This window comes from Bactrocera oleae, chromosome 3 (genome assembly GCF_042242935.1).
Source record: "Bactrocera oleae isolate idBacOlea1 chromosome 3, idBacOlea1, whole genome shotgun sequence".
Classification (NCBI taxonomy): domain Eukaryota; kingdom Metazoa; phylum Arthropoda; class Insecta; order Diptera; family Tephritidae; genus Bactrocera; species Bactrocera oleae.
In genome coordinates this window covers 17,038,742-17,051,779 of record NC_091537.1, presented here as the reverse complement: position 1 = coordinate 17,051,779, position 13,038 = coordinate 17,038,742, and the positions used below count along the sequence as shown (strand labels likewise).

The following is a 13,038-nucleotide window of genomic DNA, read 5'->3' as shown; positions in this document are numbered from 1 at the left end:
TAAAAAGTTGTGCAATGTGTGAAAAAATAATAATAAATGTGAAATCGTCAGCAGTGCAAAAATATATGCCGTGAAGGCACACACAATTTGCATTTGCATAGTAACTAGTGCAATAAAATAGTAAAAATAATAAATAGAGTGGAATCGTCAATTGTTTGGGGAAAAGTCACCAAAAACGACGCCAAGACACCGCAATTCCAGTGAACTTTCGTCCTCAATTCGCTGCAGCAGTGAGCACAGCGCTCAGCTGGCGTTATTGTTTGAACAAAGTGTCAGGCATTACTTGGCAAGTGGAGCGCAATGTGCTAGTCGCAAAAGTGAATTGGAAATTGTGCAAAAATATATTAAATTTGATGGTACATTTTTAGAAGGATTGCCTTATATAAATAAGAGAGTAAGGGCATAAATGTATTTGAAGAGATTTTTTCCGATTATTTGGCAAACGAAATAACCGCTCTTAGCCGTACGCCATGCAGATAATTTAAGCTGGTACTCTCTAATTAATATGGTATATAAAATAGTAACAACATGAAAAAGTATTTAAATTGAGAGAAAACTCTCTACGCAATGCATCAAGTAGGCAGCGTAAAAAAAATGTTTGTTTAAACTCGATCAAAATATACGATTTTATTATGAATAGTATATAAAAATAAGAAAAATAAATGAAAAAAAATTTAGATTTTTTATAAAAAATAGATTTTTAAAAAGTAGCGTATCGAAAAGTATAAATCTAATTAGATACTGCTGTTGTTATAATTGTTGTAGGCCACAAGACTACCAAGTGCTTTTGCTAAATACTGCTAAGACACCGAACCTTTTCGGGACAGTAAACAGTTTTCATTATTATACAATAAAGGGTTCCACTAGTAAATTTCAAAAAATCAAGCTTCGTTTTTGCAATTATATCGAATGTACATATATTTGAAAATAGCTTTGGAGAAGTTTGGCAGTAACTCGAGATTAACCGACCGCAGATCCCGACATCAGATCGCTCTAAAACTAAAAATTAACTTTTGCTTCTCCCTATGCTCCGACCGTGTTGGAACAGCTCGTTTCTTGGGCCTTTCGTTAGATGACTACGACGACTAAACTGAAACTTACCACCCAAGCGGGGATTAGATAACCATTACAACAACAACAACCTCAGATCGCTCCGTTCCCACGACAGTCGGAACTACGTAATCGGAACGGACACGGTTCTTTTTCCGGCTAAGGTCTGTCAATTCGGCAGAATTCTGCCGCTTAAACAATAACAACAAAAACCTTAGATCGCTGGTAAAATATTTTTTCATTCATTTTTGTTATTTTATCTTGCTTTCCAGTGGGTTTCGATCTATTATGATATTTTTCGTACACTTTTTGCCATTTTCAAAGGCTACAGCACTGGCATATAGTCAAGTTAAATATTTGAAAACGATCTTTAGGAAATTGGTTTTTTTAAAGAAAATTTTAATTTTGAAAAAAACGTTTACAATTTGAGATTACATAAACATGAAGTCGCGAAAATTGGTGTCGCTAAATAGCCATAGTTACAAATGCCCGATATATGCACAAAAATTGTTTTATTAATTTTTTTCGAATAAAAACAATATACGCAATTTCTCCCTTTTTTTACAATTTATTCATAATGCGTTACTTGATCACTTTATTCTTATGTATACCACATTTTTTATTACTAAACTACACGAAAATTGGCTTTCCATATTTTCTTTTCATACGCTGTGAAAATTGTAGTAATTTTCCGCAGATTTAATATAAATTACATGCTCATTTTTTCTGGTATTTTGTGCCAAGTCATTTCTTCAATTGAAAATTATGAAAATTGTTTGCTGATTACAATTTGCGGGTGGTTAATTTGTACATTTATGCTCAAGAAATACAAAGATTTGCAGCGTTTTTCAAGTAAACACGTACTGTTGTCTCGCCACCTACTGTGGCATTCAATCATGGCGAACAGTAAATGCACGTAAACTGTGTGCGGCCTTCAATACAGTAAAGTTCTAAGAAATTAATTGCGGACATTTTTTTGAACACAAAAAATGCATATGAAAATGTATTTAAAATCGGTTTTTAAGATTAGCGTGTACTGAGTACTTGTACCTGAGTAGGCAATGAGCGTGGGAAAAGAAATGAGATAAGTTTTGAGAATTTCGGTATTTTAATTGGAAAATGGATGATTTCAAATATAAAAATGTATTGATAATAAAAAATACCTTACCTATTTTTCAATTAATATGCACTAATTAAGCTTTGATTTTTACACAAATGTAAAAATTTTTCACCAAAAATTAAATTTCGTGCCAACCACAAGTGGTGCAGAATACCATATATTTGATTTGTTATTTATTTTCATTTTACTATACGAAATAAATTAAATATTTTGCACAAAAATAAGACTCCCTCGGTGTTTTTCACTTATTATATAGATTATTATATTAATTTTTTCAGTAAAACCTATCTCACTACAAATAAGTACATAAATAGTAATAATTAACACAACTAACCTTTAATGCTTTCGAATCATTTGTTAATAATCCACAATTTCTAGTGCCACTGCAAAAGTTCACTGCTTTTTTACGTTGAAACTCAATGTATGTTTTTATCCGAAAACGAAGCAATGTTTCTAAATAACACGTTATCCAATTAGGCCACCGGCATCCAACTGACACAGCTGTTGAAAAAGATCCTTTCAACACCTGAATGCCTGTTCGCTTAGCACTTTGCACTGGAACTGCACGAGCACTACTCAACAAACACTGTGTGACCGCAGGAATGTGGCGATGCGTCAAATCGGCAAATGTCAAATGCGCGAAACCTGTGATAGGGAACAGCGCGAAAACGCGACGAATAGTATAGAAAGTATTAATACAACTTTTTTTTCCGATAAAGGGCTTTGGGGGGCGAATAGCGTGCAAATGCAAATATCGGAAGAAGATTGCACGTATTATAATGCTTGTTTGGATTTGCTTGTTTGCCTAACCGGCGCTTGCGTTGGCAATACTCAAGGCGATGTCGCTCGTGGCGTCGAATCGGAACACACTAGTCGTTTGGAGCGCTATTGCCAAAATACGCCGAAATAACACTTTCCACAAGTAAATCTGTTCAAATTGTGACCACAATAACAACGAAATCGGCAAAATAACCGCAGCGACGATAACCACGACCACGACGACGACGATGAATAGCACTGCGAAAAACACGAATCAAATGAGCGAATATGAACAGTTCGCGAGTACGTGTTTTATTTTATTTTATTTATTGTATTTTTGGTTTTTTTGGAGCAAATATTTCAACGTATGTATATTAATTGTTGCTCCCATTTATGCTGTTACTTTTGTTGTTATTGCAATCGTTTGACGGATGCGATGAGGTGATATTTTCTGCGCTCACTTTTCTTCTTCACTTTATACTAAGAATTTTCATATACACACAAACAAAATTTCACGATTTTCATTTCGGATTTTTGCAAAAATAGACGAACTTGTATATTTTAGCGTTTTCACAATTTTTCTGCACGTTATGTTACGGTTTTCTTCTTCAATGCTTACTTATTTTATTGCAATTCTTTGTAATTCTTATTTCTTTAAACGTGTGTAGAGTCCAGTATAAGCATATAAATGCATATAGTATGTAGGTGTATGTATATGTACCGAGAGCGGTCAATGCTTCGGCGCCGCACTGCACTACTCATATGCACAGAAACCGCATGAAGCTCCAACAGAAGTAAGAAGCCAAGAATCAGTCAACAATAACAAAAACCAAATACACAAACTCACACGTCAATGTAATAATAGTAGATGGCCAAAAGCAATACACACACTTGTCCTAAAGCGATATCAGGCTCTTTTAGTGTGTTTGCTGTCTCGGTTGCTCCAGTGCCGCTAGCTGTTTATATTGGTGGTAGTTATGTGCGTTTACGTGCTGCGCCCATTAAAGAAAAACAATACCAAGTAGAAAAAGGAAATTTCTTTCTGTTTTCTTTTAGACACATTTTTTATCATACATTCGTTCAATGTTACTTTTATGCTTCTGACTTTTCTTTGCTTTAACACAAATTTTATGTCTGCACATATGAATGAACGTCACAGAGAGAGAGACATAAAATCGTTCACGGTAACAAAAGCTGCGACGTTGACGTCAACTTTTTGCTGCAAAGCAAAGACAGCGTCTTCGAATGCTGCTGCTACTACGGCACTGAAAGCAGCAGTAGCCAAAAAGCGAATTGTTAAAATATGAAGCAATCTGTGAGGCAGAGAAGATTAAATCCAAAAACACTACGAATGCAGCCAGAAAGTAGAAGTAGTTAACACAAGCTTGGTATTGTACAAACCGATTGGAAAATTAAATATGAAAGAGCAACTAACTTATGTAGAGATCAAGTAAAGTTTACAGTTTGCGCAGTTTTTATTGAATTCATGAAACAATTAATGGTATTTTCAACTAGGCACAAATCTTTTCTTAAATTCGCATTCGTAATTTATATTTTATTTGCACCATTCACTCTTATACGCTAGTATGTTTTTGTTGTTCACTTCCACCAGCAACGATTCATCGTACGATGGCCGCGCACACACAAATAAAAGGCACTTTTCTACAATTCCAAATTATATTTACTGCTGCGAGTATATATAGCTAGTATTCGTCACTTCTGCACTTATTTTAAGCTTATTCAAACTCGATATTATTCACTCTTTGCGAAATAATTGCAATATGCAATTGGTATTCGTGTGAAATCGTTACTATTAACCTTTTGTATTACTAGAAAGCGTCGAAATGAAATGTATAAAGCGCTGGAACGAAAATACGTGCACACTTTGCTATATTCTAAAACACACTGCGAAAAATAGGAAACATCCACCGTGCACTTGCACCACAAGCAAATATTAATTATCTTCTTCTTCTTAGCGAGCGAAAAATTTCATTCCCTACCTATGTATGTGCCACTTGGAAAATATTCCAATTTGGATTCTGTACAGGTGATTAGAAAATATATTTTGAGAAGAAGTTGAAATATTTAAAAAAACTTATATTTTCTAATTTGGAAAAAATGTGTCATTTAATTTTATATTTTTTGTATATTTTTGTAACAAACATAGTTAATATGTTATTTACTTTTCTCAAGTTTTAAGCCAAAAAACATTATTAATTAACAATAAATTTAATTATTTTGCAAAAAGAAAGAAGTTTGAAACATAATTTTCTGCAAATTTAAATTTTTCAATTAATATTATATTGTGATACTTACCGAGTGGCATGCTCTTTGTCTATTCTCTTTGCTTACTTAATAAATAAACATTTTATTGTGAATGAATGTAGTTCTGTAGAAAACACATGGCCATTAGCTAAATCAAAACAAACCGCAAAGTTGTGGGAGAGGTCAAATAAATACACGGAAATAAGATTATAAATTAAAAATTTCGATGGGTGTGCGAGGACTCACCGGTTATATAGCGCGTCATGCAGAGCAATATCTGCTGCCTTACGAATTACATGATTGCAATCTGGTGATAGATGGCGATAGTTTGTCCTGTAATATATTCAAAGACGTGTCGGGGAATTGTTCTGCCTTCGGTGGCGACTATGACGATTTCTATCGTGCTGTCGTAGAATTTTTTCAAGTGCTAGCTGAATGCAATATTGAACCTTATGTTTTAATGGATGGTGGCTATGAATACCGTAAATTGCGTACAGTTGGTAAACGCTTGAGAGGGAAAATAGCTATAATCAAACGCATAAATCCTTGTGGCTCCAACCCAATATTTCCACTGCTAATGAAAGAAGTATTCGTTGATGCAGTACGCGATTGTGGAGTGTCTGTAATGCGTTGTGTTTTTGAGGCAGATGACGAGCTAGCGACATTAAGTCGAAAGCTCGGATGCCCAGTACTTACCTATGATTCTGATTTTTATATATATAACGTGCAATATATACCACTAATCACATTGACTGTGAAGGCGCATACCAAGCGTGTAGATGAAGCAGAGGTGCCGAATGAAGATATTTTGTCCCAACGAAAATTGCGAAAAAATGAAGCCAAACGTGTGGAAAAATTGACAAAGGCAAATCGCATAGTGAGTGAAATTCAGGTGAATAACATCGAAAAACGCGCGCCGAAAAAGGGAAAAACATACAAGTTCTTAGATTGTTGCATATATCGAATTGAGCATTTAATAGCGCGTCGTTCGCTTTGTAAAGAAAAGTTGCCACTTTTTGCAGCATTGCTGGGCAATGATTACATAGGTCGTTCCTGTTTCAAAAACTTTTTTGCGGCGGGAATGGGAAAAGTTGGACGCAGTCGAAAAGTGCAACGTCAACAGAAAAGAATACAAGTAATATTACAGTGGTTGAAAGATGAAACTGTGGAGTCGGCATTGTCGAAGATTTTAAGTCGTTTGCGCAAGGTGAGTAGAATCAAAAATTTATTCAAAACCATTATATATTGTTCTATACTTCTACAGATCCAGAGAAAATCTTTGCTGGATCAAATGAATGCAGCAATCAGTGGTTATTCAAATGAAAAATGTCACTCCTATGACTTTTTTATAAAACATTATGATAACGCATTTGTAAGATACCCACCAAAGAAGCTGAATGATGTCAGTTACGTTGATGATCAAGTCGAAAGTGTCGAAGGTGAAGACGAAAGCGAAAAAGAACAAGAAGATATTGCAGAAAGCAATGGAGAATGTCCAGAGGATGACAGTGGGGAAGACAGTGATAGTGAAGAAGATTCTGATCTCGAAGAAGAAGACAAAGATGAGGCAATAGAAAGTGGTGAAAACAAAGGTAATGAAGATGAAGATGTAGACGTAGTCGAAGAAGATGAAAATGAAGAGAATGAATGTGAAGATAAGACATCGATATTTCCTACTTGGTTCTTGGAAAAGTTATATCCTGCCCACTTACCACGCTACTTTGTGGATCTCGTACATCTTCGAAAATATATAAACAGCCCGCAAATCGAACATTTTCCCTACAATGATTGCAATGAAATTGCGCTGCCGATATTAAGATATATTTTTACATTATTGAATAGCGTGAAAGGTGAAGAAACACAACCCGCACTTAACGAGAACGGTGAACCACTGCCTATTGAGTTTACTTATATGGGGCGAAGACCGCGAGTTACAAACATACACTATACACGCTATGCCATGGAAAGTGAAACTAAATTTGAATTGACACCTGCACAACCGGAACCTCTGCTTTTACGAAACGTCTTCAAAGATAAAATGCCTTACTTGGATAGTGAAAAACTTTTCGAAAAAGTCAAAGAACTTCCCAAAGACTTGCAATTGTATTTCCTTGCTGTCGTTTATTGGCTGCATAAATCTCAAAACTGTGACCTAATACATCTTCATGCTTTAATTATCTGTGTGGTTGTACTACACACAATCGATACGAAAATACCCGCCGAACGTGGTCTAAAAGAATTTCAGAAGCGTTTTGGCAAAATTGTCAAAAAGGAAAGAATTGTTCGTGATACGGAAGTGCAAAAAGGTAATCCACGCACAATTAATGAGCATCTACTCGTGTTATCTGTACCGGAACGCATGGAGTATATACCAAAATCCGATTGTTACCTTGTGATGGATAATTTACTAAAACATTTTCATATGCAGGAAATTTTTAAAAAGAAATACGACGCCTATTCGACAATTGTTTTGCATGCCTTCTCAGAATTCCAATCGATTGTCTTCCAGTTATATGGACTAAATGGCTTGCTTGATATGCCCTACGAGCAAGCAAAAATGGGTCAACTTTTTTGTGGTGTCTTCATTTACAATTTATACGATTTGTTAAAGACGCGTGTTAATATTACTTATTATATACAAAATTTTATCTTTCGCGATTCACAAATGATGTTTGACTTCTACAACTATTTATGGCAATGGTGTGATGAGTTTGTGCCGCAATGGAAACGTCCTTCCACACAGACAACTACGACAGTCGTTAATAAGAAATCTTTGAAAAAGAAACGACAAGCTGCGCGTAAGCTTGCAGCAGCACAGGAGAATGCAGATCCCAATGCTGATATTGTAGATCGCAGCGAAAGTGATGAGGCTGCGCTTGCGGAAGTGTTCGAAGATTTGAACAACAAATTTAGCACGTTCCTTAGTGTGAGATAATAGTCGAGGAATAGTTTTGGAAATACCAGTATGTAATACATTTATACATATAAGTATGTAGAGAAACCGTAAAAAATAGAAAAAATGTTTTATATTATCAACACGATTTAAAATATTTCATTGGATTAAAATGTTTTAAATATTGGGTTGGGCAGTTCGAAGAAATTTTTATCCAACAACAATGATGCATATATATGAAAAAAAACTATAGCTACTGAAAATATCGTTAATTTAATATTTTTAATTGAAAAATAAAACTAAACAGCTAACTGTAAGTAAATATGTTTGTTTGGATTTTCTATTTAATTATTCAAAAAATCTATGGTGAATAAAATCACATTCACGATAGAGACTTTTCTATATAATAAAATTAATTATTTAAGCTGTTCTACATTTTAGAATATTTTATTTAATACCACTATTAAATATCAATTGAGCTTTACGCTTAAACAGGAAGGAGGATGAAATTATATTTATTAACTACCAATATTAAAGAAAATGTTTAGTTTATCTGCTACGCCGTCAGCAGCTTTAAATTTATTTCATAGTTTAAACATTTTGACCCACCGTGCTCAGTAGGCTTATAATCTGTCGTCATCATTTATTGTGAATAGAGTTTTATGTTCCTGTCAAAGAGGAAACAAATCGTCTTTGTTTTGAAATTTTTATTTCCATCGCGTAATGTACAGGTAAAAACGAGAAAAAAGATAAAAACTCAGGTACGAAAAACACTGCCGATGATTTTAGCATTTTGTGTAGATGTCCCAAATACGGATTGTTTGGAAGGAAGTCCGATGATACGACGTGCGTGTTGCTATAGCAAGTAAATATCTGTGCCAAATCAGTAACCAGTTGTATGTAGAAAAAATACAGCTCAAGGGCATACATAATTACGCGGAGTGGGTGACGTACTATAAACGGTTTTATCAACAATATTGTTATTGGGTTTTTAGTAAGTATTCGTTACTAAGTGTTGAAAATATTATGTGATAGCCACAAAGTTTATATTTGTATTTCTTGTATTGCGTCTACAGCTTTTCCAAAATTCTACGTTTTTTTGTTGAGTTCTGCTGTTTCAGCAGCTGGTGGATTAACTTAATCACTTGCGTATTCAGTGTCTGCGTCATCTGTTGCCTAATAGTGTTAGCGACGGAGCTCAATTGGTTACGGCGGCATCCCGACGAGCTGTTTCGACAGAGCCAGAGTGCGTACTACTTGCGTTTGCAGAGTATCGCAAAAATAGATCGCCTAATTGCAATTTATGCTAATGTATCACGCAAAATGGATAGCGTATTCGAAGCATATTTAGGTCCAGATGGCGTATTGGCTGGCGCTGTGGCCGGCGCTGTCGGTGAACCTGATGATATACCAAAAGCCAACACCACCGTTTGGGTGCTGGGCAAACGCTATAACGCTATACAAGGTTGTTTTAATTATATTTAAAGTGAAATTGTTTAAATAATCATACAATGGTATTGCAGAACTTGATTTAATACGCCGAGATATACAATCACGTCTATGGTGCACATATCGCCGCGGTTTCGTGCCTCTGGGCGCACCACAATTGACTACCGATAAAGGATGGGGCTGCACCTTGCGTTGTGGTCAAATGGTTTTGGCGCAAGCTTTAATTGATTTGCATCTTGGACGCGAATGGTTTTGGACACCAGAAATACGTGATTCAACCTATTTAAAAATAGTCAATAGATTCGAAGATTCTCGCAAAAGTTACTTCTCTATACATCAGATCGCTTTAATGGGCGATTCGGAAGATAAAAAAGTCGGTCAATGGTTTGGCCCAAACACAGTAGCGCAGGTGTTAAAGTAAGTGCATTTTTGTAAAAGATTTAAAAACATGGTTTTTTTCTAATAATTTGTTTTGTAGAAAACTGGTGCGCTACGACGACTGGTGCTCTATTGTTATACATGTGGCTATGGACAACACAATAGTGACTGACGATATATGTGAGCTTTTTGATATAATAGTTATTATACTGAGCGCTAATATATTTTTGTACTTATAGATTCACTATGCCTTGAAAATCCAAGTAATGATGAAACTTGGAAACCTTTATTACTCATCATTCCACTGCGCTTGGGGCTCAGTGAAATAAATCTAATTTATGTGCCAGCGTTGAAAATTTGTTTTGAATTGGCTGGCAGTTGTGGCATGATTGGCGGTCGCCCAAATCAAGCGCTCTACTTTGTTGGCTATGTGGACGATGAAGTTTTGTACTTAGATCCACATACCACACAGCGCTCGGGCTCTGTGGGACAAAAGACTACACAGGATGAGATTGATTTCGATGCTACATTTCATCAACGATATGCTGGACGTATTGGCTTCCAACAAATGGACCCCTCAATGGCGATGGTACATGTTTTATTTAAATTTAAATTCACAGCATTGCTTAAATTCCTTAAACCTTTTTGGTTGCTTTTAGTGCTTTCTTTGCAAATCTCGCCTGAGTTTCGAAGTCCTACTGGATAATCTACGTACTAAAGTTTTGGCTGCCTGCACACAACCGCTGCTCGAGATAACAAAGTCGCGCTCGGCGGAATGGGTATCGACCCCGTCGGCAGGTATTGAGTCAAATTTTACTACACTAAATACGGTGGGTTTGGTTAATTGTAACACATCTACAACCTCAACCACGGCCGCCACCAGTGATGCTACCAATAGCAACACACCGCGCACAACTAACGCAAAATCTTTAGGCACCTCTGCACGTGCTACATGCGCAGCAGCAGAGGCGGCAGCAGCTCTAGAAAATTATAAGAATCGTTGCTATCGTACACTAAGCTCTTGTGATTCTGAAGGTTCTTGAAATTACATACAGTTTTACTATAACACTAATTTTCATTTGTATTTACTAACATTTTTTACAAATTTTTTTTAATGAAATTTATGTTTTGTTACATCACAATAATTTGTTTAATTTATTTTCTTGCAGACTTTGAAAATGTAAATCATATACATGCAACCAGTTTGACGCGCAATGGCCGCGATGCTGACACCGAGTGCGATTCGGATGAAGATTTCGAGATAATTTCATAGTCTAAGCAAAATCGTTATACTAAATAGAAGCGAAACGAATCTTAAAAGTGTCTTTTTCTATAACACAACAAAACAAACAAAAAAAAAAAAAAAAAAAACAGTAGTCTGTACTGTATGAAATGCAATGCAAGAGAAAGACAGCATTTTAATTTATATATGTAATTAATTTTTATAATTTGCAATACTGTTAGTTATGTATATCCTTTTGATACACTATAAAAAAGCACACTTAACAATGTAAATATAAACCTCCTTATATATAAACATATATGTATGCATATATATGTATATGTAGTATATATGCTAACACTAAGTTTAAGCTAATGCTTTTTATTTATTACAATAAAAGGAGAACCACAAGCTAGTACAGCGTGTCACAAATATTTTGAGAAAATCTACTGTAGCAAGCATACTTGATTTGGTTATAAATCCAAAAGATTTGGTAAGAAGCATTGAAGAATGGGACAAATAAGAATTACATAGCGATAAATAGTGAGGTTTTTTAATAGTCAATAAAGTAGCATAAATTTTTCATAAATGAAAAAACTTACACACACACACACATACATACAAATGTACACACACGCGCTGTAAAAGTTTCAAATAACTATATGGAGCGTGTTAACTATAGTCTAGCTGATATATTACCTATGCATGCAATAAAGTAAAAATACTATGACTTTCATAAATAGAAGAAAAGAAAAAAAACGACAAAAAAAACGCATGAATATACGCCACAACAATTTATGTAAACAATTTTTAAATAATTCAATGTACAACAAATGCTTGTGCACACGCAAATAAAACAAAAACAAAAATAAAATTAAAAAAAGTGTGAAATTGATACAAAACTTTTTTTTTTAATTTACCGGTTTGTAGGTGGAAAACGTTGCTATAATGTTCATTTTTAATTAGCAACGGTTAATTGATTTTTAATCAAAATATGTCAGGTTATAAAATGACATAATAAGAACAGTAAATAGAACAAGAAAAAACTTGAATACCCTTCACAAAAACAAAATCTTTTATATAAGCATTTGATTTTGATCGATCAGTTTATATAGCAGCTATATGCTATAGTGGTCCGATTGTTATCTCAAAAACTGAATCGCAGACAGATGAACATGGCTAAATCGGCTCAGCTCATCATGCTGAACATTTATACATATATATTTTATAGGCAAACGTAATATACCCTGTTCAAGGTATAAAAACGGCATACAAAATAAATTAGCTCACATATTTAGTGTCTATGCTATATACATATGTAAATAGGTATGTATGTATTCGCTTGTTGTGTTTTTGCGGCATTAAATAATGCTCGCATTTGACATGCTGCCAAGATCAGACAAGAAAATTAATTCACTAAATGCATATGCGATAAATACAATATATTACAATGTATATACATATATTATACATATATATATGTTCATATGCATTGCATATATTTATTAGTGAATATATTAAAATTTTGTTTGCCAATATATTTGTATTGACATCTCAGAGTTTATTGGCCACTTCACAGCATGCATGCGCCGCACATGTCTATGGTCACACCCCTTTTCATACAACAACAACAAGTTGCTTTAAGGTAGGTTTTCTTTACCTCACGGTTCTTTCAAACAAACAACTTGTTTGCAACACCTAAACCTAAACCTTATAACGATTAATAAAGGATTTATCGTAATAAAATGGTTAAAGTGACGAGATGAGTGGCTTTCCTACTATCTGTCTGTCCATCAGTTGGTACTACTACTTGGCGTTCCAAACAGAGCCAAAATAAAATTCAGGTCAATATCGGTAACGTGCGAATTGAATTGAAAGTACCGTATTTTGATGAAAATTACT

General features: G+C 34.7%; 3 protein-coding genes across 5 annotated transcripts in view; 2 read left to right on the top strand and 1 right to left on the bottom strand.

The window, feature by feature from the left end:
• The window catches only part of S (EGF receptor activation regulator Star), an 84,047-nt gene extending 79,185 nt beyond the window's left edge, over window positions 1-4,862 (bottom strand). Inside the window, exon 1 of the mRNA XM_014247670.3 lies at window positions 2,505-4,862. The gene's annotated coding sequence lies outside the window, so the exon portion shown is untranslated. The remainder of the gene's footprint in view (window positions 1-2,504) is intronic.
• Window positions 4,863-5,324: 462 nt separating this feature from the next.
• ast (protein asteroid) lies at window positions 5,325-8,229 on the top strand. Its single transcript, XM_014247633.3, has 2 exons — window positions 5,325-6,401; window positions 6,459-8,229. Exons 1-2 carry the CDS (start codon window positions 5,421-5,423, stop codon window positions 8,127-8,129), a joined length of 2,652 nt encoding a protein of 883 aa, XP_014103108.2. The 5' UTR covers window positions 5,325-5,420; the 3' UTR covers window positions 8,130-8,229.
• Window positions 8,230-8,716: 487 nt separating this feature from the next.
• On the top strand, window positions 8,717-11,581 carry Atg4a (Autophagy-related 4a). Of its 3 annotated transcripts, XM_036366868.2 has the most exons (8): window positions 8,717-8,818; window positions 8,877-9,081; window positions 9,164-9,552; window positions 9,611-9,953; window positions 10,015-10,094; window positions 10,154-10,503; window positions 10,574-10,949; window positions 11,084-11,581. In XM_036366868.2, the coding sequence occupies exons 3-8, from the start codon at window positions 9,411-9,413 to the stop codon at window positions 11,185-11,187; spliced, it is 1,395 nt and encodes a 464-aa protein (XP_036222761.2). In that variant the 5' UTR covers window positions 8,717-8,818; window positions 8,877-9,081; window positions 9,164-9,410; the 3' UTR covers window positions 11,188-11,581. The 3 variants fall into 3 exon arrangements, with proteins under 3 accessions (XP_036222761.2, XP_014103166.2, XP_014103167.2); XM_014247691.3 differs by having other exon boundaries at window positions 8,737-9,081; XM_014247692.3 differs by having other exon boundaries at window positions 8,738-9,081; window positions 10,574-10,712.
• The last annotated feature ends 1,457 nt before the right edge of the window (window positions 11,582-13,038 follow it).